Source organism: Oculina patagonica, chromosome 1 (assembly GCF_052425735.1).
Source record: "Oculina patagonica isolate OP01 chromosome 1, crgOcupat, whole genome shotgun sequence".
NCBI classification, from domain to species: Eukaryota; Metazoa; Cnidaria; class Anthozoa; order Scleractinia; family Oculinidae; genus Oculina; species Oculina patagonica.
In genome coordinates this window covers 47,474,139-47,501,530 of record NC_135758.1, presented here as the reverse complement: position 1 = coordinate 47,501,530, position 27,392 = coordinate 47,474,139, and the positions used below count along the sequence as shown (strand labels likewise).

At 39.0% G+C, this 27,392-nt stretch overlaps 3 protein-coding genes across 3 annotated transcripts in view; 1 reads left to right on the top strand and 2 right to left on the bottom strand.

Moving 5' to 3' along the window:
• LOC144634682 (uncharacterized) overlaps positions 1-15,270 on the top strand; it is a 48,518-nt gene extending 33,248 nt beyond the window's left edge. The window contains exons 34-54 of the mRNA XM_078493717.1: positions 1,772-1,857; positions 2,263-2,464; positions 2,586-2,750; positions 3,007-3,173; positions 3,519-3,822; positions 4,747-4,979; positions 5,242-5,399; positions 5,979-6,052; positions 6,537-6,678; positions 6,882-7,003; positions 7,296-7,379; positions 8,144-8,284; positions 8,527-8,610; positions 9,043-9,171; positions 9,476-9,532; positions 10,073-10,135; positions 10,242-10,352; positions 10,941-10,985; positions 11,823-12,519; positions 13,124-13,164; positions 14,027-15,270. Of these exons, the coding sequence (XP_078349843.1) occupies positions 1,772-1,857; positions 2,263-2,464; positions 2,586-2,750; positions 3,007-3,173; positions 3,519-3,822; positions 4,747-4,979; positions 5,242-5,399; positions 5,979-6,052; positions 6,537-6,678; positions 6,882-7,003; positions 7,296-7,379; positions 8,144-8,284; positions 8,527-8,610; positions 9,043-9,171; positions 9,476-9,532; positions 10,073-10,135; positions 10,242-10,352; positions 10,941-10,985; positions 11,823-12,519; positions 13,124-13,164; positions 14,027-14,107 (3,186 nt within the window). The 3' untranslated portion in view covers positions 14,108-15,270. The remainder of the gene's footprint in view (positions 1-1,771; positions 1,858-2,262; positions 2,465-2,585; positions 2,751-3,006; positions 3,174-3,518; positions 3,823-4,746; positions 4,980-5,241; positions 5,400-5,978; positions 6,053-6,536; positions 6,679-6,881; positions 7,004-7,295; positions 7,380-8,143; positions 8,285-8,526; positions 8,611-9,042; positions 9,172-9,475; positions 9,533-10,072; positions 10,136-10,241; positions 10,353-10,940; positions 10,986-11,822; positions 12,520-13,123; positions 13,165-14,026) is intronic.
• LOC144634843 (ATP-binding cassette sub-family C member 4-like) lies at positions 15,242-18,646 on the bottom strand. Its single transcript, XM_078493889.1, has 3 exons — positions 18,120-18,646; positions 17,398-17,534; positions 15,242-16,186 (listed from the first exon to the last, which is right to left on the bottom strand). The coding sequence occupies exons 1-3, from the start codon at positions 18,503-18,505 to the stop codon at positions 15,279-15,281; spliced, it is 1,431 nt and encodes a 476-aa protein (XP_078350015.1). The 5' UTR covers positions 18,506-18,646; the 3' UTR covers positions 15,242-15,278.
• LOC144634759 (ATP-binding cassette sub-family C member 4-like) lies at positions 18,507-26,769 on the bottom strand. The gene is made up of 6 exons (XM_078493786.1): positions 26,700-26,769; positions 23,223-23,830; positions 21,518-21,897; positions 20,130-20,892; positions 19,413-20,043; positions 18,507-18,694 (listed from the first exon to the last, which is right to left on the bottom strand). The coding sequence occupies exons 2-6, from the start codon at positions 23,757-23,759 to the stop codon at positions 18,507-18,509; spliced, it is 2,499 nt and encodes an 832-aa protein (XP_078349912.1). The 5' UTR covers positions 23,760-23,830; positions 26,700-26,769.
• Positions 26,770-27,392: the final 623 nt, after the last annotated feature.

The following is a 27,392-nucleotide window of genomic DNA, read 5'->3' as shown; positions in this document are numbered from 1 at the left end:
GAAAGTTATGATCTTCCAAAAACGAGCAAAAAGGTGTACTGAGTGTAGTTTTCATATTGACAATGAAAACATTGAAGTTGTTCAGAATTACACCTACTTAGGAACATTAATCTCTTCAACAGGAAACTTTTCTTTAGCGCTTGAAAAATTAAAAAAAAAGGCTCTACACGCTCTTTTCAGCCTCAGAAAACACACACATATCAGCAATCTGTCCCCATTCCTTGCAAATAAACTTTTTGACGCTATGATCTCTCCAATTTTGACTTACAACAGCGAAATTTGGGGAGTATATACAAAACCTGATTTTAAGTCTTGGGACAGTTCACAGATTGAAAAAGCTCATCTCCAGTACTGTAAACGTTACTTAGAAGTAAGCAGTAAAGCATCGAATGTAGCTTGTAGAGCTGAGCTTGGAAGATTTCCTCTTATAATAGCTATTAATCAAAAAATAGTTAATTACACCTTATATCTCCACAATAAGGAAAATGACTCTATTGTTAAACAAATATTTTTTATGTCATCTGATCTTCATAACACCAACAAAAATAGTTTTTACTCTAATATTATGAGGATGTTTGAATATTATAATTTGCATGATTTTGACCCTACTCTCTTAACTGATGCTAAGATTAAACACTATGTAAGTCTTATGCAACAAAAGTATATTTCACACTGGCAACAGACTATTCAAAACTCTAAGAAATTAGAATTCTATAACACTTTTAAGGAAGAATATACGCCTTCCTGCTATTTGGATCTTACAAGAAAACTAAATAACAGGAAAGAATTAGTAAAACTTAGAATAGGTAATCATAAATTATTGATCGAAACTGGTAGATATGATCAAATCCCAAGGGATAATAGACTCTGCCCTACGTGTGAATCAAACCAAATTGAAGACGAATTTCATCTACTTTTCCACTGTACTATATACTGTAGTTTTAGAGATGAATTTTACCAAAAAATAGAGAATCAAATACCAAACATAACACAATTACCTCCTATGCAAGCCACCAAAAAATTAATGAATTCTGATAATTATTATTTAAATACTCAACTTATGAAGTTCATTGTGAGATGCTTATCTTTACGAAATAATCTTCTATCGAATGAAAGTAATGTTACACATACATAATTTCTTTTTTTATTCCTATTACATGATTATTATTGTTATAAGTTTCGCTTTAGTTTAGTTGTACGCTTTTGCAATACTGTATTTACTTATAGTCATGCAAATAAAGCTTGTTATTGTTGTTGTTGTTGAGATATACCGTAAAATTCCGGTTATAAGCTCTCCCGCTTATAGGCCCATCAACCTGGAAACAAAAAAATACATCCAATTATAAGCCCCCCCGGATATAAGCCCCCCCTCTACCTGATGACAGTACTGAACAGGGCTAAATGTTGCTTTTTTGTGCGTTTTTAATTTAAAAACGTATTTCGATCAACACTCCCGAGACTCGTTTCGAAACGTTTTTTTCATTCCGCTTAAAAGACCTCCCGGATATAAGCCCCTCCGCTTATAAGCCCACCCAAAAACCCTTACGAAGTTGTATAAGCCCAGGGCTTATAACCGGAATTCTCAGTATTTCAGTTCTATTTGTTAGAGTACATCGCTGCCGGTTTTTTGACCTGGATGCACAAATCAACCTTCATACATATTACTAGGGTGTCTCGCTGGCGAAGATAACAAATGCAGACAGGCTTTGTACCAATGCTTAATCACCAAATAGTGTTAATAGCGTTTATTTGATTCGACATATTCTAACAGGCGGGTGCTAAAAGAGTTTATATCATGAGAGCTGTGGACGAAGACGATCATGAAGAGAACTTCCCGCTAAAATATCTTCAACAAAGGCAAGTGCTTTTGTGATCAATTTAGCGTAAAATCGGTTGGACAGAAGGGGGATTTGCAAGCTTATAACATTTTCCCTTTATTTTTATTATAGCACGGACAAAATTATGTTGTCAATACAGTTTAGTTATTTCCTGGACCCCTAATTTGTGTTCCTCAAGTCCAGTACAAGTTGACAACTAGGCTCGATTACCAGCCGCTGTTCGGATAAAAAAGAAAACAAAAACAAACAAAATCGTAAATAAATGTCACAGTTTAAAATTCACCCATTTGTGTTGTCTTTTCTTAAGTTCAAATAACAGTTGCGACCCAACTTCTATCATAATTGTTCATAATTGTTATTCACTTGCAGATTCTGTTTTAGTTTTTTTTCTCTTTTACTGACTTGTAACATGGTCGCATTTCAGTTCCGGTGTTGGAATGGAGTCTGCGCAGTCATCCTCAAATAACATGCAGCTGGATGATTCTGCCCAAGAGGCACGCTGGGAAAAGCAACTGAGTGAACTGGCTCGAGTTGAAACTCTGGTACAGAAAAGAAAGGCAGAACTACAGCGGATGGACGCTGTGCTAATAGAACGCAGGCACGAACTGGAAGACGTTGTCCACAAGGTGTTGTTACGTATTTCGAAGTCTAGCGAATTGTGTGATCAAATTCTGTGTTTCCCATATAATATTTTCAGTCTTTTTGCGTGGCGTCCATTAATTAACCACAGTCACTTTTCTTTGTTAGCGTAAAATAGCCGAGGGACGCCTGAGGCGAGCAGAAGAGGATGCTGGGATTATTGAACAGCGTGCAGCGGAGACCTCGGTCGAGTTAATCCGCGCGGGAAATCAGCTGATTAACCTGGAAATCAAAGGAAAGGCGCTGAGTGAGAGACAAGAACAAATAAACAAGGTGAACAAAAGATTTGCAACTACTGTATCATAACTAGGTTATCGATTGTTGTCCTTTTGAAATAATCCAGTTCAAACGAGTAAACAATCGGATGGTTATTGTTATTGTTGTTATTGATGGTTATTGGATGAGAGTAGTTCTGAAAAGGTCAATAATCACTGACTAATTAATTTAATTAAATTTTATGGGCGCAGAGAGTTTCGTATTTTACTATCTGTTCTAAGACCTGACCTGTTTCATTTTCCAATTTTCAAAGGCTATTGAAGCCAAAGGCCGAGAACTGAAAGAAGTTGAAACCTCATGCGGAGTGGTGCGGCAAAATGTCGATAAGCTCAACAAAGAAATGGCAAATAAAATGGAGGAACTTGAAAATAAAGAAAGTCAGCTAAAAGACGTGGAATCTAGAATTCAGCTGTCATTAAGGTTTGGTTTCAGTTCATGTGTTAAATATATATCACATAGTTTAAAAAGTCATTTGTAAAGTTGGAGAGGTCACGCAACGTAGACATTTCTTGGAGAAACCATTCATCTTTTCTTAGGACACATACAAACCAACCAAACAACGAAACAAAATTAACCAACCAATAAACACAAAGTAGTATTAAATTAATTAATTTTCGGTAAGAGGAGCTTAGGAGTTAGAATGAAGATAACACAAGACATAATTTGTACACGGCCCCACAAGCTTTGTAGCTTTAAACTTTTACCGTGGAGAAATTAAGTTATTATTACTTCATATGTAAATTATTAAATATATATACATTGCAGGGTTGAAGAACTAAAGCAACTAGTTGCAAAAACAGAAACTGAGGAGAAACATCAGGCAGAAAAATATGTCAGAGCTCTAAAGGAAGGCGAAAAAGCTTTAGAAGATAAAACTGCTCAGCTTGCTAGAACACGAAATGAGCTACAAACTCAAATGATTCAGTTTCATGAACTAAACAGCAAAATAAACAAACTAAGGACAGAATTAAGAGAAATACAAGGAAACGTAAAGAAAGGACAAGCTGAAGTCGAGAGGCTTTCTCAGAGAAAGGAAGAAGAAAGAAGAATACAGGAGCTAAATGTGAAGGTCAGTATATCATAAACCAACTCCGCTTCGTGGAGTACAAATAACGCGCGAAACGCGTACAAATTTCGCATGATATTTGTTCTCCACAAGACCGGTTTAATAGGCTCCTTATTCCTCTTGACCGGGCGAATGATTTCCGTATTTCAACTCACCATACGGGCTTACCAAAGTTCTGCAAGACTCGTAAAAAGTATACAGCGATACTACACCTAAATTGTCTAAGGCCCTGTTCAAACGTTGAATTTTTCATGTGTCGAACCTAATGTACCTATTTGGGTCGACCCAAATAATCAAGTTCGGCAGTAATTTTAAACGTCGACCTTTTTCATGTGCCTAACTCATTCTGTGCCCAGAGAAAAACAATGACTTCTCAAGTCGCACACTTTACCTGGGAACAATTTACGTGTTGTAACTCAATGCTTTTTTTTGCTTCTCTGTTATTGTTAATCGGCTTGTTGGAATTTCGGACTTATGGCGTGGAAAACTTTAATCTCATCGTGCGATCATTACTGAAAGATACCGAAGAAGTTATGAAGAAAAGCCACAAAAAATCGCTGCCCTTGTGTAACGGAGATAAAATTCCCAAAGACGCTTAAAAGTGTTGTTCTAAGCTCTGTACATAGAAGGTCTTAAGCTTTAGATAGAAGGAGTCAACAGTCCAATTTACGAGTATTTCACTGAAATATTTCCAGTGTCCTCCATTTATCATCCAACTCTGCTTAGTAGGGTACAAATAGCACGGCCTGGTAAACTCCCGTAACATAGACCAGGTTTAACAGGTCCGTGATATTCTTCTTATTCTCCCCTCTTTTCTCTTCTCTTTCCCTTTTCTAAGGACGCAAAGGTATGTATTCCCTCCCTCCCGTAACCTGTTTTGGGTTGAGCCTGCCACTGATAACATCTTGTATATATATTTTGTCACAGGAAGCAGAGCAAAAACTTGTTGAAATTAACAATGCAAGAAATGAATCGATGGACGCTCTCAAAAGTCATCGTGAGGGGTTTGGACTGCTCAGAAGTAAAATTCACGAAAGTATGACCAAGATTAGAGAATACGAAGAATTGAAGAAACAGAAGGAGGCTGAATATAGCAAGATTTCATCTTTAATGAATGAAGGCAAAGCCCAACTCGAAAATGAGTTAGCTCAGTTAAAAAGGTGAGAAATAAGCCACTGTGCGTACAACGTGACTTCTTTTGGCACCTTGGGTTGGCATGCAGTAAGGGATAGTAGAAGGTAAAGTCGAGTTGAAGTTGAAAAGCTCGATTAGCCATTGTGGAAAATTTGAATTGTTCAGACATAATCACAGCCCATTAAGCAGGCTCTTGTGTTTTTGGGGGTTTTCTGTTGTGATAGTACCTCTCTAACAGCAAAACAAATTCTGAGAATTAACAAATTTTATTTCTTTTTTTTCCACAAGCGAAATCCAGCTCTCTGAAGATTCTTTAAGCCAAGTTAATGGTGCTCTAAAGGAAAGCACCACCGAGCTGGAAACTGTCAGAGAAGAATTGCTGGCTTTGAAAGACAGTAAAGACTCGGTTACTAAGGAGTTAAATGATCTCCAGCAAACAATAACAGGTAATACTTGTCTTACATGAATGAAAGTATGGATTTTTCATTTCGAACGTCACTTGAATTTCCAAATAAGATTTGATTTGATTCATCATACTGACATAGGAAGCGGTGTAACGTACCGCTAGAATACAAGCATATGCCAATTAAGATGATCATCGCGTGCTGCCCCAGTCATTACAGTCAACTCTCGTTATAGCGGACACGCTCGGGGCGTCGTTTAGTGTCCGTTATATCAAATGTCCGTAATAGCGGGAGTCATTTCCAGTCAAACGTCTTTCGCTGGGGATCTGGATTTTGTCCGTAATAGCGAGTGTCCGCAATAGCGGGATGTCCGCAAGGCAAGAGTTGACTGTACTTGTAATGGTTATTGTCATATGTACAGTTCATAATTGTAAATACCAGACAAAATTTTCTATGTTGATGTTGTTGTTGTGGTGGTGGTTGTCAGTATTTCTTGTGTCCACAACTTTATGCTAAATTTAAACAAGGCATGATCAAAAACACTGCATACAGAACCTAGAAAAAAGCCAATTTAATTCTATTATATTGATAATGTTATTTTCGTTTCTTGTTTACTTTCAGAAAGAAGGAATGAACTTATTAAAACCAATCAAGAAATTGAAGATGTTACCAAAGAATTTGAAACGGCAAAAGAGGTAACGAAATAATTCACAAATCGGTTACTAAATCAGTTCCTACTTTTTTCAATTCTTTTCACCCAACATTCCAGTAAGGCTGAAACGTGCCGTGAAAAACAAAGAAGAAATGGGGTTTTATGCTGAGTTTTTTAAATTATTTTCCACTGATCAGAAAGCTGGTCTGTTCTGGCAATTAAAACGCACTCAACCAAACAGAGAGTACAGAAAAACAAAACTCTGGTTATATCATTTCAGCTACTAAACTTCAAATCCAGCTAAAAATCTACGGAAATGTGAAAGCCTTCGGAGTATTATTAACTCCTACTTTTGGCTTCACAGTCATGGGAGCTTGCAAGTAAGTATGCCTTAATAAGCAACTTTTATGCTTAAAAAAACAACACGGAGTATCCTTTCTAGAATAACTATTACTTATATTGGAATTGAAGATATAACAAAAGGAGATGTCAGAGTAGTGATCTTATGTTTTCTTTTCTCACACAAGAAAAATGCGGAGGCGCAAGCAAGACGGGAAGAAATGCTGGAAAAAATGCACATAGAAGGGGAATATGTCAAAAGCGACAACTCTAGAAAGGACAGTTTACCACAGGAGTCTTCAACACCTAAAAATCACGAGAAAGAAAAAGGTAAATGTTATTAAATGATGCATTTATTGAAAATATTGATATATACTAATTCACACGCAAAAACTGCAGGTAAACTGATAAATGTAGTTAAGTCTGGAAATAAGTAAGTTATTGATAGAACTCAGTAAATTTGTGCCTAAAATCCACGTTTTTGTACAGCAGTCGTCCCATCCATATTATCAAAAATATTTACTGTTTCACAGGACCTCTTGTCACTAGGCTACAGCAAAGTATTGAAAAACTCACGGCTGAAAACGAGGAGCAAAATGAGGCTCTTGAAGACGCGAGGGCTGAAGTAAAAGAACTTAAAGAGTTTATGAAATCAGTAAGTAATACTGACATACGTCTAGTGAAACGTTGGCCTATTATATCATAGGGGACGAGTTTGTGTCTCTTGAAGTTTAATCATCTTTTACCTCAAATAAGAAAGATACGTTATATTGTGTTTTCTATGACTCTATCGCCCTTATAAAAAAACTCCAAAAGTAGATAAATCCCCATAGCACTTAAAAAGGAAACCTTGAAAAAGATCATTGAAAAGTAGACCCTTTGCATTTTATTTTACAGTAAAGCGTTTTACATGTTTTCTTATATTCTGTTAAATTCTTTATCTCCAGGAAAGAGAGAACTTTCAGGAGTACTTGATACAAATGGCATCCGAATCTAATGTTTATCGGACACATCTTGAACGGCTTCATAAGGTAAGTTACCAGGTTGCTTGATATACTGAGATACCCTGTCAAATTGGCACCTGTTACTAAAATCCGGCTTTGTTGCCGTTACGTAATGCTCCGTAATGTTTTCTTAAACGGAGAAGAGTAGTTTGATGTAGTACATTATGTAATAGACGAATCAAACCTTAGACCTACATGATTATCATTAGTAATGTTACCCTCGCTTACCAGTAGGTCCTTTAAGTGCCCTGACCGGATAAATACAATATTTGAGCTCGTAGTACTTGGCTGTAAGATTGTTTTGGTGTTGATATTGTGACAAACGTTATCATAAAAATGCCGGCTGACCTGTAGCAACATGACAAGCCAGGTTGGCTCCAGCCTGGCACTAATTGCCATAAAATTGCGCTAAAATTGCCCCCATCCCCGCTCCTCTCCCACCTCAAAAATGGTCCATCCTGAAGTAAACGGACGTCCCCTTTAAGACCGGCTCAAGAGTCTTCTGCGATTCGACCAAAACCAATTCCATACAGAGATCCATGTACTGTCTCTGATTGGCTGCAGCTCGATTTTGAATTTTCGCGCGCAAGTAACAACCAATCACAGCCACCACACGGGACGATTTAGAGCTTCGTCATTAGGATGGCTCTCGTGAAGAAAAACGTATGTTCACTACAGCTTAATTCTGCCCCGTTTCTGTCCATTTTAAATATGAGGTATTGTTCTGGTCCTCTGCACGTTTTGATTTATTGTTTATATTTAGTTATGCGGGCAGTCTATTATTTTCTCAGGAGTATGACGCTGAAAAGCAAAGAAATTCCAGGGAAAGAGATTTGCTGTTAAGCAAGGCACAAGACCATCGTTTGAAGGCTAGAAAGTTATCTGAAGAACTGAGCAACCTAAAGCAGAATCATGTACAAACAAAACAAGAGGTAATTCTAAAGTTACTAAGATAAAATGTGCCGGTATAGTAACAAAAGAGTCACTATTGTGTTCCTAGGCAAGACACAGTGTCTCCATCCACAGAAGTTTCTAAATGCATACCGTCCAATTTCACGCGGCATCCTAGTGATTTACTGCTGCAGAGACTAAAGTAAAGCGCTGAATGTATGCCCCCCAAAAAAACACAGATGCAGGTATATAAACATTTTATTTTTATTATTTCGTCTTTCAGCTCAATCAGCTAAGGAACACTCTGGCGAAAGATGTTAAAGAATTAAAGGAACACATCGAGGGATTAACCACTCAGATAAAATCAGTAAGTTAAACTAATCTCCGTGGAAGGGTACAAAAAAATTCTTGCGCAGTTATTAAAACAGTGAACACTTCATAAAATAAAATAAAAATAATCACTTTAGTTAAGTGTCAATGTATTCAGCACTGCTGTGCCAATTGAGGACACTGTAAATAGATAAACAAATGTTGAAAATAAAACAGAAACCTCTTTAAGAATCCAAGCTGACAGGAGACTGACCGGTTGGCTATAAATAAAGCGTGGAGGAGTTGAATTCGGGATGACCGAAAAAATCCATCTAGTGACAGGGAGGAAGATTTGAAACCGGGACCTCTGGGATACAAGTCCAGCGCCCTAACCACAAGGCCACGCGGCCTTCTATGACGATAATCGTGATACCACTGACGATATTAGATCTACATTACCTCCTATCCAGTGTGTGTGTGATAATTGCAGGAATTAGCTCGGAGCTTGAAGCAAGTGGAAACCTCTAAGGAAGAAACGTCAGATGAGTTTGAACGTCTTCGAGGAAAGAAGGAAGAGATGGAGGTTCAACTAGTAACATTACAACAGTCAATTAATACAGTGAGTATTGTGTAGATGTAGGTTGTCTAACAGCGTGACAAGTGATCCGGCACTATAGCTACTCCACGAACAGGGCAAAGAAATGTAAACGATCTCTTCGTCAGAGAAATTCTCAGCTTCAGTTACTTTAAAATCGCTATTGTGTAAACTAGTCCTTAGCTCTACAATCATTGCAGATTTGTTATTTTCCAAAAGAATGTATTTTTTTGTGTGGTTTGAAGGTTCCCTTTCTGGCAGTTAATGTGTCTTGTTTGTCATGTATATGAGAAACCGACTCCATCTAATGCTTAACATTCTGTTTCAGGTTAAAACAATGGCTCTAACGGTGGAGAAAGAAAAAACGGCAATTTCCAAGAGACAGGTGAAACTTATGACAACGTGATAATGAATATGTAAAATAAATATCTGCGAGCTTCGGATGAGAGATTTTTAAAGAAAGTGCTTCGCAGTTTTATAGCAAAGAAAGACTAAGATCCATTCACATGGGTGCGAACTTGCCAGTTCCTAGGCCTCAAAAATTACGCCGCGCGGTCAATTCGTCACCGAAATGAATTGACTGTGCGGGCCTGGGGAAATCGTACAGGAACTAGGCAAGGTGCAAACCCATGCATGACCTTTGCGATGCTTGTGCAAACGCTCTGCCTACTGAGTTGTGAAGTCACTGGGAGCTGGTCAATTGCGAGTGGTACCTTTAGCTCTAGAATTATACTCGGAAATGATTCCAGCTTTTTGTGTATAACCGTCGTTGCCCAAAGTGTTAGGACGCTACGCCATGTTCTACGCCAAGCTAATGGACGCTGCTTTGGAATTTCCCCCAAAAATTTAATTTAGCGTATCTAGAGTTCTATTCGCTCACTTTTTTTACGCGCGCAGCAATGATAAAATCACTTTCATCTTTCAGAAGGACGAAGCGCTAACAAAAGAGAAAGAAGTAAAACTTCAGCGGCATCAGACATACCTTACAGTAAGTGACGTCACATTGTTACGTCTCTGTGTTCCTGTGTCATTGATCGTAACAGGTTGGTAAAAAAACATGGCTGGATATGTATCGTTTTTTGTTTTCTCCTCAGGCTCAAATAAGACAACAAATGTCGAGTCGTGCAGAGGTTCTTGACGAGGAAAGAAAAAAAGCTGAAGTGTCGCTTGAAGGGTTGAAAAGCAAACTGAAAAACCTGGAAGAGGTACAGAGACGTTAATACCTAACTTCTTGTAACCACATGACCTTATTATTATACAGACAGGTTGTGGTAGTAAACAAAATCATCATCTAAGGGATACCGTCTGACCGACGTGTAACTTTTAACGTGCGTGAAAAAATTGAGAGACAATGTATGAACGACTTGCTAACACGTTTACTCAAGTCGTTCATACATTGTCTCTAATTTTTTTCACGCACGTAAAAATTTACTCGACAGCGGAAATCTAGCTTTAACCAGCATGAAAACCTGTAAAATGAGTTATTTAAAATGTTTTGAGGCATAAGAGCTTGGCTCTTAACGTAAATTGGATTTCTGTCGCGGCCCAATGTCAAACAAGTTACGATATTTGCCATTCATAATTACATCTTGAATTTTTCTACCACTTTTTTCCTTTTATTTCATTCTTTAATTCTTTGGGTTTCTGCCAGTTTTGATTCTTTTGTTAATAAAGGCTTTATTTTCTCGGGTTGTTTTCATGTTTTTAAAAATTAAAGTTAGTCGTCTACTAACCATTTACAATGTTTGTCAAAGTTTTTCGGTTCATGGTTTTTTGTATGCTTGTTTCGTTAGGTTATTTCACGAAAAGACTCCAGTGTGCAGGATTTCCGTTTAAAAGTAAGCAAAATTTGTAATTTCACAAAGTTTTCCTGTCTGAAAAGTACTATTTAGTAACTGTTTTTGAATGAACCTTAACGTAAACAAAAACGTTCAACAGTCGAGCTACACGCGTGACGAGAAAGTGCAGTGTCCAAAACTTTCAATTATACTTCATACGTATTCACGTTGGATTGACCCGTATTATTTTAAAACAAATGAACATTTTTTATAAACTAAACTTGAATATAACGCTGCATCTTGGAATCGAATCTCCATCGATGCGAGGTAAGTTCTCATCCAAATAAGACAGCGTTCCTCGCCTGTGTTCCTCAGTTTTTTTACTTCAACAGAGAGCATTTTTATTTCACATATTAGTCGACCAACTTGACAAATCCTGTCTTGGTGAGAAAAACTTCAACTGTCATCATCATCACCATCACCATCACGTCACCATCGTAGCATCATACAAACTGGACATTAGAGCATTAACTCTGTCGGGTGGTTTTCAGTGGTGAAAATAAACCCATGAATACCCCATTAAGGAATTGGGGGACACACAAGACAAAGAAAATTATTTTGATACTGGTGGGATTCGAACCCACGACCTTCGGATTAGATCATCGTTGTTCCACCGTTTGAGTAACGAGGAACTACGTGGAAAGGTAGATGTCAGGAATATCGCCTTAAAATGTACATATATTGGGTGAGGTACCATAAAATACCCTTTAATATTTGAGGATGTTTAAAACAAGTCGAATTCTGATTTGTATACCCAAAATACCTTGTAAAATACTGAACAACCTGGTAAAGTTTGCATTAACAACACTAAACAAATGATTTATATTCCATATTTAGCTCCTAAGTAACAAAGTGGAGGCGGAAAAAGCTGCGGACTCCAACAAACAAATAGATAAACTGAGGAGAAGATTACGCGAAGTGGAAGACGAGAAGGACTTGATAAAAAGTCAAAGAAATCATTTGGTTTCATTGAAGGAAGGTGCTAGTTTAGAGCGTACAACATTTGACTATCACGGAGAGCTGAATGACAGGCAGGTGAAAACGACATCAGTTCGATCGAGGCGATCCCTTGACTCACTTATGAACGATAGTTTTTATGCAAAACCAGTAAAACTAGAAACAGAGCTTCCTTGCCGTGATGACGTCAATATGAATACAAGTTTACCTCTTCAGTTTGATGACAGTGCTTCACTTAATCAACATGAACACGTGCCTGCGCCTTATTTATCCACCTCACGTGACTCAAAGGAACCTAGGCATGTTGCCAAGCGTGAAATGGACCACGGAATAAAAGACATTTCTACTACAGGTAGCCGAAGTAGCGAATCTAGACAAAAACCAAGTTTGAAGTGTAACTGTAATTCTTTGGATGTTACACTTGGACAGGATTCTATCAATTCTTCGTTACCAATGTTACGGAAAGAGTTGTCAAGTGATAACGGGGACACAGGATTACACACTTCTATGTTTCAAACGGAGAAGCCTTTGACGACCGAGAGGAGAATGGAAAAGAGTACATTTCGTCCAAGTCAAGGTAAGATGACTTGTGTACTTAAAGTTTATTGTGGAAAGGTTCATTAATAACATAGACTTTCATTCGTGTCTTTAAATAAAGATCATCATCATCATGTTCGCTTTTTATATATATTTATTTACGAAGAGAAGGTGGTCATTATCCGCCATACTTTTAATGTTTGAAATCGAGAATGAAAGGACTCGAAATTAAAACGGGGCGTGGGAACGAAACTTAAACTCGCTCATGAATTAAATGCGTCTCCATACATTCGACGTCTAAAATGTCAAATTTAATATTTTGAGTCGACCCAAATAGGTATTAAATTCGGCAAACGTCTCGTTCCGGGAGCTATAGGTAAAAGGCTGTAGAATATAAAAAGCTGAAGATTACAAAAAATATATAATACGTACAATAATATAGCATAAAATTATGCTGTAACTTTTAAACTTCAACCAAGTCAGAGTTCGTTCGTGGGATAGTATCATTAGGCTTAAACTTAAGTGTCAGGGGTATATTATTACAAAAATTCTATTGGAATGGTGATGATAAAAGTGGGTGAAATCCCTATTGAACCCGGTTCAGTTTAATTAATTACATTCCTTGCCTTGTTGTCACCGCGCAGGTACTTCTTCATCGACTTTCGCTGATGACAGAAAACACGAGGTAGGGGAACAGTGAGTGAAACAAGGCGCTCCTGACATGATGGAATATTTCAGCTTCGTTTCGTCGCCGCCCATGTTGGACGCGGTCAACAAATTAGGAGATCTGGGATTGATGAGAAATACAATAAATAGACTTCACTAAAGTTAAATTTATACGATTGTCTCCCTCGATCGATTTTCCGTCTTGATAATTACGTTAGCCTTAGAAAGTGGCGAAATGTTAGATATGCCATACAAATGACTTAGCTCTGTTGATCCCAAGTCGCTGAGCCCATTGAAGAAAATGTTCAGTGACATGAAAGGGTGCACGGAGATAAACTAAGAACAAATTACATTGTAAGCAATGCAATTCAACCTCGTAATTTGCTAAAAATATAAGATTTTCAATACGGTAACGTCGTTTGATTTAAGTCATTGAAAAGTTTAGAAAAATCACAGAAAATAGCATACTTTTTTTTAATTAATTTATTTATTGCAACACAAAAAACACTACTTACAACACAAATACATACACTACTTACAATGCTACTTACAATACATTACTTATTACATTGTTTCTTCACTACTTTTATAAACATTTCTTTTTAAATAGTAATATCACGATATCACGCATTACAATGACAAATAACATTCTTACAAAGGTTAAGGTTACAGTGTACTTACAAAATTAAGTTTTTACTAATACAATAAGATCTTAATACTAACTGTATATATTTTTAATTTAAGTCATTGAAAAGTTCAGAAAAATCACAGAAAATAGCATACTTAAGACGAGAAAAATGATTAGCCTTTTTCTAGACGAAAACCATAAGATTTACTGTACATTGTTGCTCAAATCACTAACGCATTCTTGTACCTTTTAGTTTCTATCCTCAGTGCATCGTTTAAAGAATGAAAAGGTCAAAGAACTGGAGCTCAGTTTACAGAGGCTCTTCCTCACGTAACATAAGAAGGTGCCTGGCAATAGCTGAACGTAAAAGGTGTGTTACATCCATATGCGATGAGGGAGAGGGACAAAAAAGGAGCTCCAAATGCGAAGGCCCATCCTCGTGTAATCAAACAGCAAAAATTTGGAAAGAAAAGATGGTCAAGGGGAAGAGCAACTAAGGAGTGTGAAATTGGGGAGCTTTGGGACAAAAAAGGATCTTATTTATGAAACTGATATACGAGAATTCAAAGGTCTCAAAGTTGACTGAAAAAGGCTCCCTACAGGCCGGACTGTTGAGGAATATCTTTTGTGTACAAAGTACGGTTTGAGAGGGAAGATCTGTGCGAGGAATTGACATACGCCTCCAAACCAATCTCAAAACATTTATTACATTCGCAGTCTTCACTTTAAGACGTTAAGTCTGGTCGCAAATAAAGTGGAAAAATACCTCTTTCGAACAGTCATACACTCTTGCCTAACGAACACTTTTTTTTTATTAATTTACCAATGTAGTCTTCGTTACTGTTTTCCATCAAGATCGTACGTCCTTGTTCAAGTGTGAAAACATTAGCAAGACTCACAATCTCGAAGTCTGTTAAGTTATGTATCAAGTTTCGATGGCTCCCCATATAATATATGTAGCAGAAAGCCTTTTCTCAGTATTACATAAGATCGGTTTTGGGCACTGTCCAGATTGCTTTATTCCATATATACAATATCTTAAGGAAACTCATGACTACAACACTAAAGCTACAACCAAGAATAACCTAGTTCTTCTTAATTGCAAGAGAGTTTCAGGTTGCAGGACTTTCCATACAAGTGCAAGTCGCCTTTGGAATATTTTTGATGTTTTCATTCGTCATACCACATCACACAAACAATTTAAAGGATAATTACGCCAGAACTCGCCTACTGAAACAAAATGCTGCAATAGAACACTTTGAAATTAGCAGCACTTTTTAGTTCTTTCTAATATGTAGTTAATTAGATTTCGTTTTAGTTGTGTTATATATGTTTTTCTTTATTCTATTTTATGTAAAAATGTATAAAAGTATAGTGTTTATATATAAAACGTATAAAATCTTGTTATCTGCAGTCACATAGTGGGTATTGCAACGCAGAACGAGGAAAGTCACGATTCCTTTCGAAAACTATTAAAAAATGAAACGTTTAAACTTCCTACCTTTCTATTCCTGTGCTTGTTGTACCAAGCTAGCCAATACACTACCCTCCCTGTCCATAAGAGAATCGAATGTGTCATACTCCACCACCTCCCCGTCCCTCAGGACCAAGATCATGTCACAGTCTCTGATAGTGTTCAATCGATGAGCGATTGTTATTACAGTACAATTCTTCAGTTTCTCGTGTACTGTGTTCCAGATTGTTCTTTCGGTGAAGGGATCTACATGCGCCGTAGGCTCATCCAAGATGATAATTTTGTTGTGCTCTAGTAAAGTACGAGCCAAGCAAATGAGCTGTCTTTCTCCGACGCTTAAATTTGTTCCTCTCTCTAATAGCTCGTATTCTAATTGTCCGTTGAGGTTCTCCACCAAAGATTTGAGTTGTACCTCCTCCAGAGCTGCCCACAGCTGAACATCTTTGTGTTGTTTCATCGGATCAAGATTTCTTCTTAGTGAACCACTGAACAGGATTGGAACCTGACCAAGAACTGAAAGACATCGCCGTGATTCTTGAAGGTTGATGTCATTTATTCTCGCCCCGTCGATGATTATATCTCCCTCTGCGTCAGGCATGCGCAGAAGAGCAGACACTAGAGATGACTTGCCTGCACCAGTCCTACCCGCAACTCCAAGCTTTGACTTGTCTTTGATGTTGAAATTCAAATTCCGCAACACTTGAGGTCCACCTTTATAGTAAGTCAAAGTGACGTTTTCAAATGTCACGTGTCCATCACGTGGCCAGTTCGTGGGCGGAAGTGTCTTGATTCTGTATCCTGGCTCGGATTCCAGGTTGGTGTACGTCATAACTCTTTCCACTGACGTCATCAAATTCTCAACTTCAGAAAATTGACGAACTGCGAACTGTGTGTATTCGACAATCTCGACGACATAGACTAAAGAGAGTCCAACCAGAGCTGAAATAAAGGAGAGGAACGTATTAGGTTCACAGCCTCGGTGATTGATAACCCCTCTCCCGAGGGGGCACCAAATGAATGCTTAATTAGGTGGGGTGGTTTTGCTGATGGCTTCAAATCCTGACCCAGTGTTTGTATCGGTAATCACATCAATTTTTGGTTTGGGTTTTATTGTTTAAATGAAGTCATTGTGGCAACAAATGAAATATTATAACTGATCGCTAATTGACCAAAAGTCATTCATTTTCATAGCTGCTATTGTGCGGTGTTTTTTAGTGTAATCGAATCCTCTTATCTGTTTGCTGTTTGTGTTTGTCTTTTTTCAAATTTATTCGTGGTTATTTCAAACCTGAACATGCATTATCAGGAACATACGCGGTCAAATAGTAAACCTTCCTTTTCAAAAACAGGCGCTGGGTGGGCTGCAAATGAATCTCAGAGTGCTGCTTATGCATCATCGGCCCTGCAGCCGATTGGGTGACGTTTTATTATGCGATAGATTTTACCCAATCAGGCTTACTTTGTTGACGTGTTACAGCTATAAAAGGTGCGTGCAGAAGCCTTTGAGGTGCACGCATTTTCTCGCTGAACAAAAGGTGTTTGGGAAGAAAAGTATATCACTTGAAATGACAGCTATACCTCTCTGATTCTTTCGAGAAGCAAAAGCTCATAAAAAGACATTTTTCCTTGCTATAAGACATTCTCTTCTATTATAGTTTCTCCCTTTTAACCGTCTGTGTCAGCGCATATTTTAGGTATTTCACGCATGGTATAGACATGGTAGGTAATTGTTAAAAGAACTGTGTCACGGATTTTAGCTAAATTGAGGCATGGGGAATGGCCGCCATCAAATTCGGTTAAATATAAAAATACTGACCGCTTAAAACAGCGAAGGAACATTTCAATAACACAGCAAATGCAAAAGAAGGTACGGATGGCCAAAAGTGAAGATGATTGAGAGGGATTGGGATATGGATTTTTAAATATTGTTGGGCTGAACAGTTTTCAAAGTTAATCTCGTTTGCTTGCAGCTTTAACTAATAATGCCCGGGAGGCTCATTTGGTTGTAACGAAGCTGTGGTTTTGTCATTATATTTAGATCCACAAAAGTAATTTCTTTGCAAACATTAAGTGTCACAGCGAGTATTTGGCAAAACTTAATAAAATATACTTCACTCAGCCATGACGTCCCTTTAAGTCAGTGTACTTACCTGCATCCATTGATACAAACACTGAAGCAACAGCCACACAAACTATAAATGGCACACAAATGAGGTCAACACGTAAAGCAAACCACCGTGCACTGGCAATCACCATGTTGAACACTTGATAATGTAAGTCTTGGTGCCTAGAACACACAACATGAATCAAAGTCAAAAATTATTACAATTCATAAAAGTACTGTACTATCTTTTGCTTTGTTTGTTTCTATATTTTTTCTATATTGCGTCATTTATAGCATGTGAATGGCAAAATGTAGTTAAGGGGAATTAGTGCGTGTAAACAGAAACAGAATTACTTTAGAAAATCATCTTTATTAGATCATCTGAACTTTAAAATACCTTACCATCCTGTTTGAACATCTGTGATTTCTTTACTCAATTAAAATCTTGCATTCGTTCCATTCTATTTGTCAAAATTACTCTCTACCGACCTCTGGATGTCCATATGACGATTTAGCGATTAACACGACACTGATGCGAATAGCTGACTAGTTGACTGTAAATGAACATTGTTTAATGATGGTAGCACATAACAATCTTACGACTGACAAAACAGTGGTCCTTAGTCAAATTCTCGAACAAACGGACACTGCCAATGTCTTAGACATATACTTTATTGTCCTATATAAGCCTTTCAAGTGTTTCAGATGCGCGTTACAACTGGCGTTCCTTTTGTAGTTCACGATAACAACTATTCCTAACTCGCATACCTGTTAAACTGGTCTATAAACTCTTCTTCCATTCCTCGAGTACGTATGGTATCCAAACCAGTCATAGTCTCTGAAAAATGTGCAAAAACTGGACTCCGATAGATTGATTCCAATCTTTTAAGTTCACGGGACGTTTTAAGGTAGTATCTGGCAAAGAGTACAAACACCACCAATGTGGGAATTAAAACAAACAACAACCAAATATTGGTAATTGTTGGAATGAGGACCGCTGTAAAGCTAAACAACAGATATTCAATTGAGACGACGAAAGCTGCGGGTAACTGCTCATCCATGCTGCCGACATCTTTAGAAAACCGATTCAAAATCCGTCCGGTTGGATTGGTGTCAAAGAACGAAACTTGTGCATGAAGAGTGGCGTTAACCATTTTATCGTGGATGCGTTCTGAGGATTTCAGTGAAGCAAGGTAGAACAGGAACACTCGGACTAAAGCAACAAGAAGTGATCCGGCAGACAGACAGGCGTAAATTAAACAACAGGTTTGAAGATTTTTGTTGCTGTTCCAGAGTTTCCTTTGTTAGATGGGACAACCACACATCTGGAGAGACCACGATAGCTAGAGAAACAAAAGAAACGTACTTTTAAGCTTAAAAGCTTTTTGTTGTTGTTAGCCTTATATTGCTCAAACTTTTATTTAATGGCTCCTCTCAGCCATATGTGGATTGTTGATATCCGATCATTCCTTGTTGCTCCTTTGTAATCGATATAAGTAGCCCTGACATTCATAGTATTCTGTGTTTGATCGATCTGGCAAATAATGGCATAAAGGCAAAAGCAATTGCTGAGTTCTAGTCAACGGGAATAAAACGTTTTATTCAAAACTGAATTTTAAGGGCAGTATTAGTTCGGAATAGATAACAGACCTTTCAGCTTAACCCTATTGGGACTGGGTTTTTTACAGTTCGTTGAACGGAAGCGGATAGAACGTGCCCCTCTCTACCCCTGAATAACCTTCTAAGGAATGGGACTTTAAGAGTTAGGGAACTGAAAGTGCCTCTTGCCCGCTTCCGTATTTCTAAAGATATTTAACTGGTAACGAAACTTATATTGCCGCGTGTCATTTCATCAAAAATGCTCACTTAAAATATCCATTTTAACGTGACTTTTTGAAGTTTGGTTACAAAGAGAAAACGACTGGTCTGCCTTCTGCCTTAACTATGTTATGTTCATTTACAATATTTGTTAGTTTACATTGGCCCTGAAAAACCCCTTTCGGGGAGTTGTCAATTAAGATATTTATTTTTATTTATTTATTTTATTTAAGTTCAACTTACGTTGCGTGAGACCAAACAGAACAATCAGTGCAATGATTACAACTGGATGGCAGCCACTCTTGAAGAACTCCCAGTAGAGCTGAAATGAAATCTTTCCAATAACGCGATCTTCATCGGAGACTTCGAGACCCTTCGGTTCATCATCAGTTAATTGATGTCTCCCTGGCTTGGCTTCCTGTAGAAGATGTTTTTTCTCGTACACGCTGGTACTTTTATCATCGAGTTGGCCAAGTTGGCGATCACCGTCCATAACACTTAAGAAAATTTCTTTTGTGTCAGCTGACATTTCCAGCTCAGAAAACGTCCCTTTTGCCAAAATGCAGCCGTTGTCCAAAACAACAAGTTGATCAGCTGCTTTTAAGTGCCTCTGATGGTGAGACGCCACAACTCGAATCTTCTCCGACAGCAGACCACAGATACATTTATCAAAAATATGTTCACCCACTTTTTGGTCCACAGCGCTGAGTGGGTCATCAAGTGAATAAACGTCACAAGATGAATAGACAGCTCGGGCCAGACTAACACGGGCCTTCTGTCCCCCACTTAGAACAACTCCTCGTTCACCCACAGTGGTCCCGTCTCTGTCAGGGAATCGCTCGATGTCTTCTTTCAATGCACAAGCCTCTATAACCTAACAACTCCTCGTTCACCCACAGTGGTCCCGTCTCTGTCAGGGAATCGCTCGATGTCTTCTTTCAATGCACAAGCCTCTATAACCGTAGCATACCATTTTGGATCATAAAGTTCACCAAAAAGAATGTTCTCTCTGACGGTACCGGAAAACACCCAAGGCACTTGCGGTACATAAGCAAGAGATCCTGGAGACATTACTGTACCACTCATCAGTTTGACTTCACCTGCGATGGAGGAGAGGAGTGTGGACTTTCCACTGCCGACCTGACCTGTTATAACAGTGATGCTGTTCTTAAGTGCCACAAAAGAAATGTCGTGAAGGATGTATTTACCATCTGGTTCACTCAGCTTGTAGGTGAGGTTTGAAACAACCAGAGCTTCTCCTGCTTGCTTGGACGTTAGCATGTGTCCCTCATTCTTAGCTTTGAGTTCACATTGGATCAATTCTTGTTGGCCATCCCGTTCTTTATTGCCACTACAGTTCTTTTTCATCTCGGGTAGATCATGGCCATGAAAGTTACGTTTGTCTTTAGGCAAACCATTCAAGAAGTGAGTAGCCGAAACTGATGGTGGTAAGTTGTCCAACAGCAGAAACTCAGCAATGCGGTTCAGTGACACAAAGGCTTCAAACAGTTCTTGCAAACCCCTCCCAAGGTTTATCGAAATACTTAATTTAAGGATATTCATGAAGGAGAGCAGCATGAAGGCAGTGGAAGGTGTCAGTTGTTCACCAACAAAAACGAGTGCAAGAACCGATAGAAAAGCTGCAATGGGTGCTGTTGTAGTTATTATTCCGTCAACACTTGACATGAATGCACTCTTCTCAAGGATTAACCTGATTTCTTTCCTACAAATAGAATATAAGTATGTACTGTAAGTAAGCATAAATTATGTATTCTACTATAGACTTGCGTGATAGCAGAACCTTGTGTATCATGAACATATGGCTATTTGAGAACATTCATGACGACTTATACTTCGGGTTATTAGCGATAAATATGCTACTATGAAAGCAGAGAGTCATATCTGGGTTGAAATCTCAAACCCGGATAAGAATTATTGGTAAGAAATGAGATCTGGTACTAATCACTGAATGCATGTAAAATTAAGCGGTGTTGGCCTCAGATATTTTGGTGTACAGATGCCACTTACTTTCTTTCGCAACCTCCCGCATGCATCCATAACTCAATAGATCACGATGGGGCGATTTCCATTTGTTAAATTGGGTACGGTAATAAATTGTACCTCTGCTTTATAGTTATGACAACTGTATTTCTCTAATGGTCTGGTCAAGTTTTAAAGTCTGGTACAGCGCTACTGTACATTCAGCATCCACAATTCTTCAGTCGGGGTAAGGAGATCAGCTATCAGGCTAGATTTGGTTTGAATCCTTAAAACTCCTGGAAGATCCCTGATCTGCGTCACTCTCTCCACCTAAAACATTAATTTCTTCTAATGTTATCATACTTTACCTTCTTATATCTTTAACTACATTGCGGTAATTTTCTTCCCAGGCGTGTGTCTTAACAGCGCGTATTCCTGACACCAGCTCGTTCATGACTGAAATCCGTTGATCGGACGCTAAGGCAGTTTGTCTACGTAACTTCCCAACAAGGAAAGAAACTGTCAAAAAATATGGAACTAGAGCCATCAAAAATAGCAAACCAGCGAGAACGGTCCAGTGAAAAAGATTGACAAACAAATATATTACAACGGGAGGGTAAAATGTTAAATTAAAGATCGCAAAAAACCAGCGAGGCGCCTGTTCCATTCGCTGAACGTCATTGGACAGGAGATCAATCACGTGACCTTGTTGAAACTCTTGAAGGGTCTGCTGGCTGACGAGAGTAATCTGTCAAACAAAGAGAAATTATAAGCTCGTGTTTAAATTTAAAGAACGATCACGGCCTTAATAACATCGGCGACCTTACCAGTATTTCCGTCCTAAGGGCGGCTGGACTGCTTGATTCGTGTGTTTATGAGATCCTAGCCTGAACACGCATCGGATTCTTCCGCGCGCTATTTGTTCATTGTTGACATCCACCTCTCCGCATTTCACTGTGCCGTTTTTTCACGATGATGCAGGATGACATCGAACGGTGTCTTACTGTCGCTATTTTATGTCAAATTATTTAATGCTGAGCTATACATTCTTTTTAAAAAATAGCCACCTTAACTAAACAAGTGTGTATAGATTCGTGGCATAACTGCATAAAAAGCTACTTATAAACATTATTTCTATTCTATGATGCGTTTTGTGTGGTCGTCTGAGTGGGAGCGAGCGGTTACAACGGTGACTGCATGGCTATCAGAGCAAATGTCATCTTGTCCTTCTAAAGGCTGGTTCTCATATGATCGCCCCGATCGTCTCTGTCGCCTCTGTCGCTTCAAAAAGTTTGCTTGCGATCGGGGCGATCATATGAGAACATAACAGAGACGACTGTGACGATCGCGGCGATCGCGATCGTTTCCATCGCCCGTGTTCTATCTGAGCGATCGGTCGCAGACCGCGGCGATCGCGGACGATTATATGAGAACTACTGCCACAGAGGGAGACGATCGAAGCGATCCAATCTGTCCCACGGTGCATAAGTATTACCCAGAGCTACGTTTCCGTTTGGCCTCCCTTTTGCTTCTTCGCCGTAAAACGGCAATAACGAGAAGATAGGAGGCCACGAATTTTGCCTTTGCATCGAAGGCTGCCATAAGCGATATCGGAGTTTTGAAAAAACACACGTGCGTCCGTCGATCGGAATAAAATCGAATATTCATATGCGGGAACAAAGAAAAGATCATGAATTATTATCTTGATTGATTAACCCTCAAGTTGTGCATATACCAGACGATCGGTGCGATCAAATGAGAACCCCTTGATCGCTTCCAATCGCTTCGATCGCCTACGATCGCCTCAGAATTTGCAAACGGCAGAAGCGACAGAGACGATCGGGGCGATCATATGAGAACCAGCCTTAAAACTGGCTTGTTCTTACTCTCATCATCTATGTTGTCAGAGTGGGCAAGTAAAAACTCTAACTCTGACTAAAAAGTTATCCCTCCCCCACTGTTATGAGAAGCAATTTCCACCCAGTAATTAACAGCCAAAAACACGAATGAGAGAGAAAAGTGTTAAAGCCGGCCAAAAACTTGAAATATTGCTTAAATTATGTCAACATTTACCTTGGAAAAAATGATGCCTTTGAGAGCACAAGTTAGTTTCGAGGCGACCATTTCACTTCTAAAACCGTTCATATGTAGACTAAAGCTTTTCCCAGCGACGACTAGCCCCATTAGCAGCGCACACACGTACATTAGAATTTGGTCGTTGCTTCGGGAAACCAAACTTGAAATGACAAATCCAAGAAGCAATGGCTGGAGAACACGGGAAATCACGTTAACCACTCCAAACAGCACTAAAATAGCAATTTCACTAGATGGCACCATTTTCAAGACGCATTTCCATAGCTGGGGTCTTTTACCAGTAATGAAGCTCGCTTTTCTTTCATTATCCCAAATACCTTGAAGTTTTTCAGTTAAAACCCGCGCTTTGTTTTCCTCATCAAGAGGCAAAAAGTCGGATTGTTCTATTGGACGTGTATTTCCTGTCTTAAAAGTTTCAGTCATCCACCCTAGAGACAGCAGTGAAAACAAACTAGGCTCTTCTTGGCGATGAAATGAGTCTGTACTTGTTGGAACTTTATCATACCCGTTAGACATGATTTTTGAAAGAAAATCGAAATTTGAAATGAATAGAAGTAATGTGAGAAGCTCGGCTTGTTTTGGTGTCCCTGTAATGAAATAAATAAGAGTTACGCAAAGCCTTAATATCACAGTAGGCAAATTACCCTAAAGGATTTCACTCAACCAGGATATGGTTAGCAAATCGCTTGAAGAACTTCTCTGCATCACTCACTGCAGCCAATAACTACGTGTATACTAGATTGGCTAATGGAAAAGATCTAGGATGATATAGTCGAAGCTCTCTTAACGGACACTCTCGTAAGCGGACAGCTCTACTTGCGGCCGCCTTGTTCAAAACTCCATTTTAACTCCCTTACAAAACTCTGTATTTTTACATTCTCGTAAACGGACATTCCCGTAAGCGGCCGCGGACACTTTCAGAGATTACGACTTAGACTTTTTCTTTGTTTTTCAGCTCCCGTAAGCGAACACCCCAAAGAAAATCCTATTAACAACCTCTGTATCTTCTTTTTGTCAATCAACTTCACATCGCCGTTCGTCATAATGATTTTACAGTAATTACAGTACCATTTTTCAGTGCTTGTTTTGTCGTCATCCACGTCCGTCCGGTTATTGTTAGCTGGGCAAGCTCCCGTAAGCGGCCATCTTTCCCCTACACCTCTGGTGGCTGCTTACGAGAACCATTCTCGTAAGCAGTCAGCTCCAGTTACGGACACTTTTTTCGCGTCCTGCTGGTGTCCGCTTACGAGAGCTTCGACTGTAGTACATGATGATAATTATGCAAATCAATGGCCAATATGACGGAGATGAAACTGTGAATCCCAGCGACCAGGATTTTCGTGACTCGCGACTTCGCAGATCGCCGAAATTTAGGCTGACGGGGTCACAAGGTACGCTCTAGACAATAGAGTCCTTCGTCCTTCGTCTTGTTTATTATGGCGCGCCGGTGTCCTAGCCGATTTTGTTATCCGCTAGCGGATAATGACCCCCCGGTCAAAATCTGCTGGCAGATATGGACCCCCGGGAGTCAATATTTGCAAGCGGATTTTGTCTCTCCTTCGCGAATTTTGACCCCCCGTCAAAAGTGATCATACTTCGCTATCGTACTCCTGGAGTCGTAAACGAATAAAAGAAAAGACGATTAAATGTTAATACGAATATTTCATGAACATTGAAAAGACGAAATAGACAAGGCAAGTCTCGGTGTTTACCAAACACAGCATGCATGCGCATTAGAAAATCTATGTTATTCTCAACACGGCCCGAAACAACGTTTTCCAATCGAAAATCAAGTGTCATTTTTGTTTATCTTAGGCTAAAGTGCAGAACCAAATTTACAATTGCTTTTTTTGTTATTTGTTGTATACCGTAGAATTCCGGTTATAAGCCCTGGGCTTATACAACTTCGTAAGGGGTTTTGGGTGGGCTTATAAGCGGAGGGGCTTATATCCAGGAGGGCTTATAAGCGGAAGGAAAAAAACGTTTCAAAACGAGCCACGGGAGTGTTGACGACAATAAGTTTTTAAGTTAAAAACACATAATAAAGCAACATTTAGCCCTATTCAGTACTGTCATCTGGTAGAGGGGGGCTTATATCCGGGGGGGCTTATAACCGGATGTATTTTTTTGTTTCCAGGATGATGGGCCTATAACCGGGGGGCTTATAAGCAGGGGGGGCTTATAACCGGAATTCTACGGTAGGTCTTTTGTTTACGACAAGCTTTTCAATGAATTATAGTAACTTTCTGAAATAACTTAGAGACCAGCATAGAACGCAAAATTGCATCGCTATTATAAGAAGTTACTTTATTTACTATAATAAATATGGCAGAATTATAACAAGTTTTGTGTTGTCATTCGAGGGAACGTTGAAAAAAAGTTTGCAAATGGAAAGTTTACTGAGTAAGAGGGAACAAAGCTTAAATAACAATTGTTGAGGGGGGGGGACAAATTCGGCGAAGGGGGGTCAATATCGGCTAGCGAATTTGGTCCGGGGAGACAAAATCGGCGGGGGGACAAAATCCGCTGTGACACCGGGACGGACCTCTCGCGACTTCGTCACTCGACTTCGCGACTTCGTCGCTCGCACGACCACTTCGCGGCGTAAAAGGCTCGCTTCGCTCGCTTATTTACTGTGAAAACTCGTGAGGTCGACTTGTGGCAAGTCTATCTTTTTATATGAGTGATTAATAATTAATGTCTCTCTCGTGCGGAAGATCTGAGGAAACTACTGTAGACGGCTTGCAGTATATACCCACAGAGAACTTTGATTGCCTGTCAGTTGACCGCTTATTTTCGGGTAGTTTTCACAGTGGTAGTTCTCCGCCTGAAATATATCGTGCAAACTTATTCAAATTGGGTCAGTTTAGCACGCTAGATTTCCGTTTTGTTTCGCGCATGGCTGAGTTATTGCAGGAGATCATCCATTTCAGTTTAATTAGCTTTCCTTGCCTCTATTCGATCACGAACTTCAGTATTTCATTAAAGATTTGCCCAAATTCTTTTTCAATTCATAACTTGAATAATTCAATGATCCAGGGGTTTGTCCAGTTTTCTTCGTGAAAGTACGTCAACACTATGGCGTGCTGCGTGTTCAAATCATAACTTATTCAGTTCTTTATTCAGTTCAAATTGCTCTGTTCAATTTCAAATGCAAACACATTTCTCAAGTAAAATTTCCAGGAGCTTAGTCGAATCAGTTTTCTCACCGAAAGTAACTGAATAGCGTATTACAGATTCGACGATTAAGTCATCAAGCCAACGCCATGAAAACTTCAACAACTTCAACTAAGATAAGATACATTCATATTCAAAGTGAGCATTAACATTTCAAATTATATTTGCCAGTGGAAATGCTTTCATGTGATCGTATTTAGACGCTTTTATACTAAGATGATCTTATTCCGTGTAAATATTAAGGTCAACTAAAAGAAGCGAGCATTACTAAAATATTACCTTGTAAATGATGGAAACAGGAGCTCCTCTTCACTCGATTCCCCACACGGTCACACTTCGGATAGCAAACTGTCCATATGTAAATTTACGCCTACAGTCCTTTCTGCTTCAGTTGTTCCTCCCTGTAAACCTAAACTGATGGCAACTTCAGTTGGAGGTTCCGTTCGAGCGCGCAACGCCTGAAAAAAAAAATCACGTGTCACTTGATTCATTACAGTCACACTAGTTTGAAGGGCCTAGAACAGGGTACGGCTGGCAAATGAAACTCTGTTTTTATAAACAATATTTATAGTTCTCATCTTTCAATTAGTGAATTGCAGTAGAAAGGATTGATGTTACTAATTTCCATACGGGGAGTTTATGTAATAGGAGAGTGGAGGTGATCTCTTATGTTTCTCCGCACTGTTTCTAGGCTAATATTGCCCGTTTTGAGTTCACTAATTATGCATAATTATTGAGCAGAGTGTCTCAATATAGTTCAATGCAAGCGTAGTTGGCCTTGAAAGGATGATTACTGGTACTAATGATAGAGATTTAAAATTCAAATTTACTGTCTGGGGTTATGCATACATCGGTAATGAGTCCTAAACACCCCGCTTCCATAACTGTATAGGTTGCCTTGTCTCTTGAAGAAAGAAGAAGAAAGGCAAGCCTGATTTTTCAGACTTTCTTTTCGCAATGCTTAAGTTGCGT

What these genes read in the sequence shown, in the direction of transcription:
- LOC144634843 (XM_078493889.1), bottom strand. Translation starts at nt 18,505, where the DNA reads ATGGTTAACGCCACTCTTCATGCACAAGTTTCGTTCTTTGACACCAAT. An exon ending in TTTATAGACCAGTTTAACAG is followed by an intron (nt 17,535 to 18,119) that starts GTATGCGAGTTA and finishes TGTGTGTTCTAG; the next exon opens with GCACCAAGACTTACATTATC. An exon ending in GTTTGTATCAATGGATGCAG is followed by an intron (nt 16,187 to 17,397) that starts GTAAGTACACTG and finishes CCTTTATTTCAG; the next exon opens with CTCTGGTTGGACTCTCTTTA.
- LOC144634759 (XM_078493786.1), bottom strand. Translation starts at nt 23,759, where the DNA reads ATGTCTAACGGGTATGATAAAGTTCCAACAAGTACAGACTCATTTCAT. An exon ending in AAGGCATCATTTTTTCCAAG is followed by an intron (nt 21,898 to 23,222) that starts GTAAATGTTGAC and finishes TTTGTTTGACAG; the next exon opens with ATTACTCTCGTCAGCCAGCA. An exon ending in TCTGTTTGGTCTCACGCAAC is followed by an intron (nt 18,695 to 19,412) that starts GTAAGTTGAACT and finishes TTGTTTCTCTAG; the next exon opens with CTATCGTGGTCTCTCCAGAT.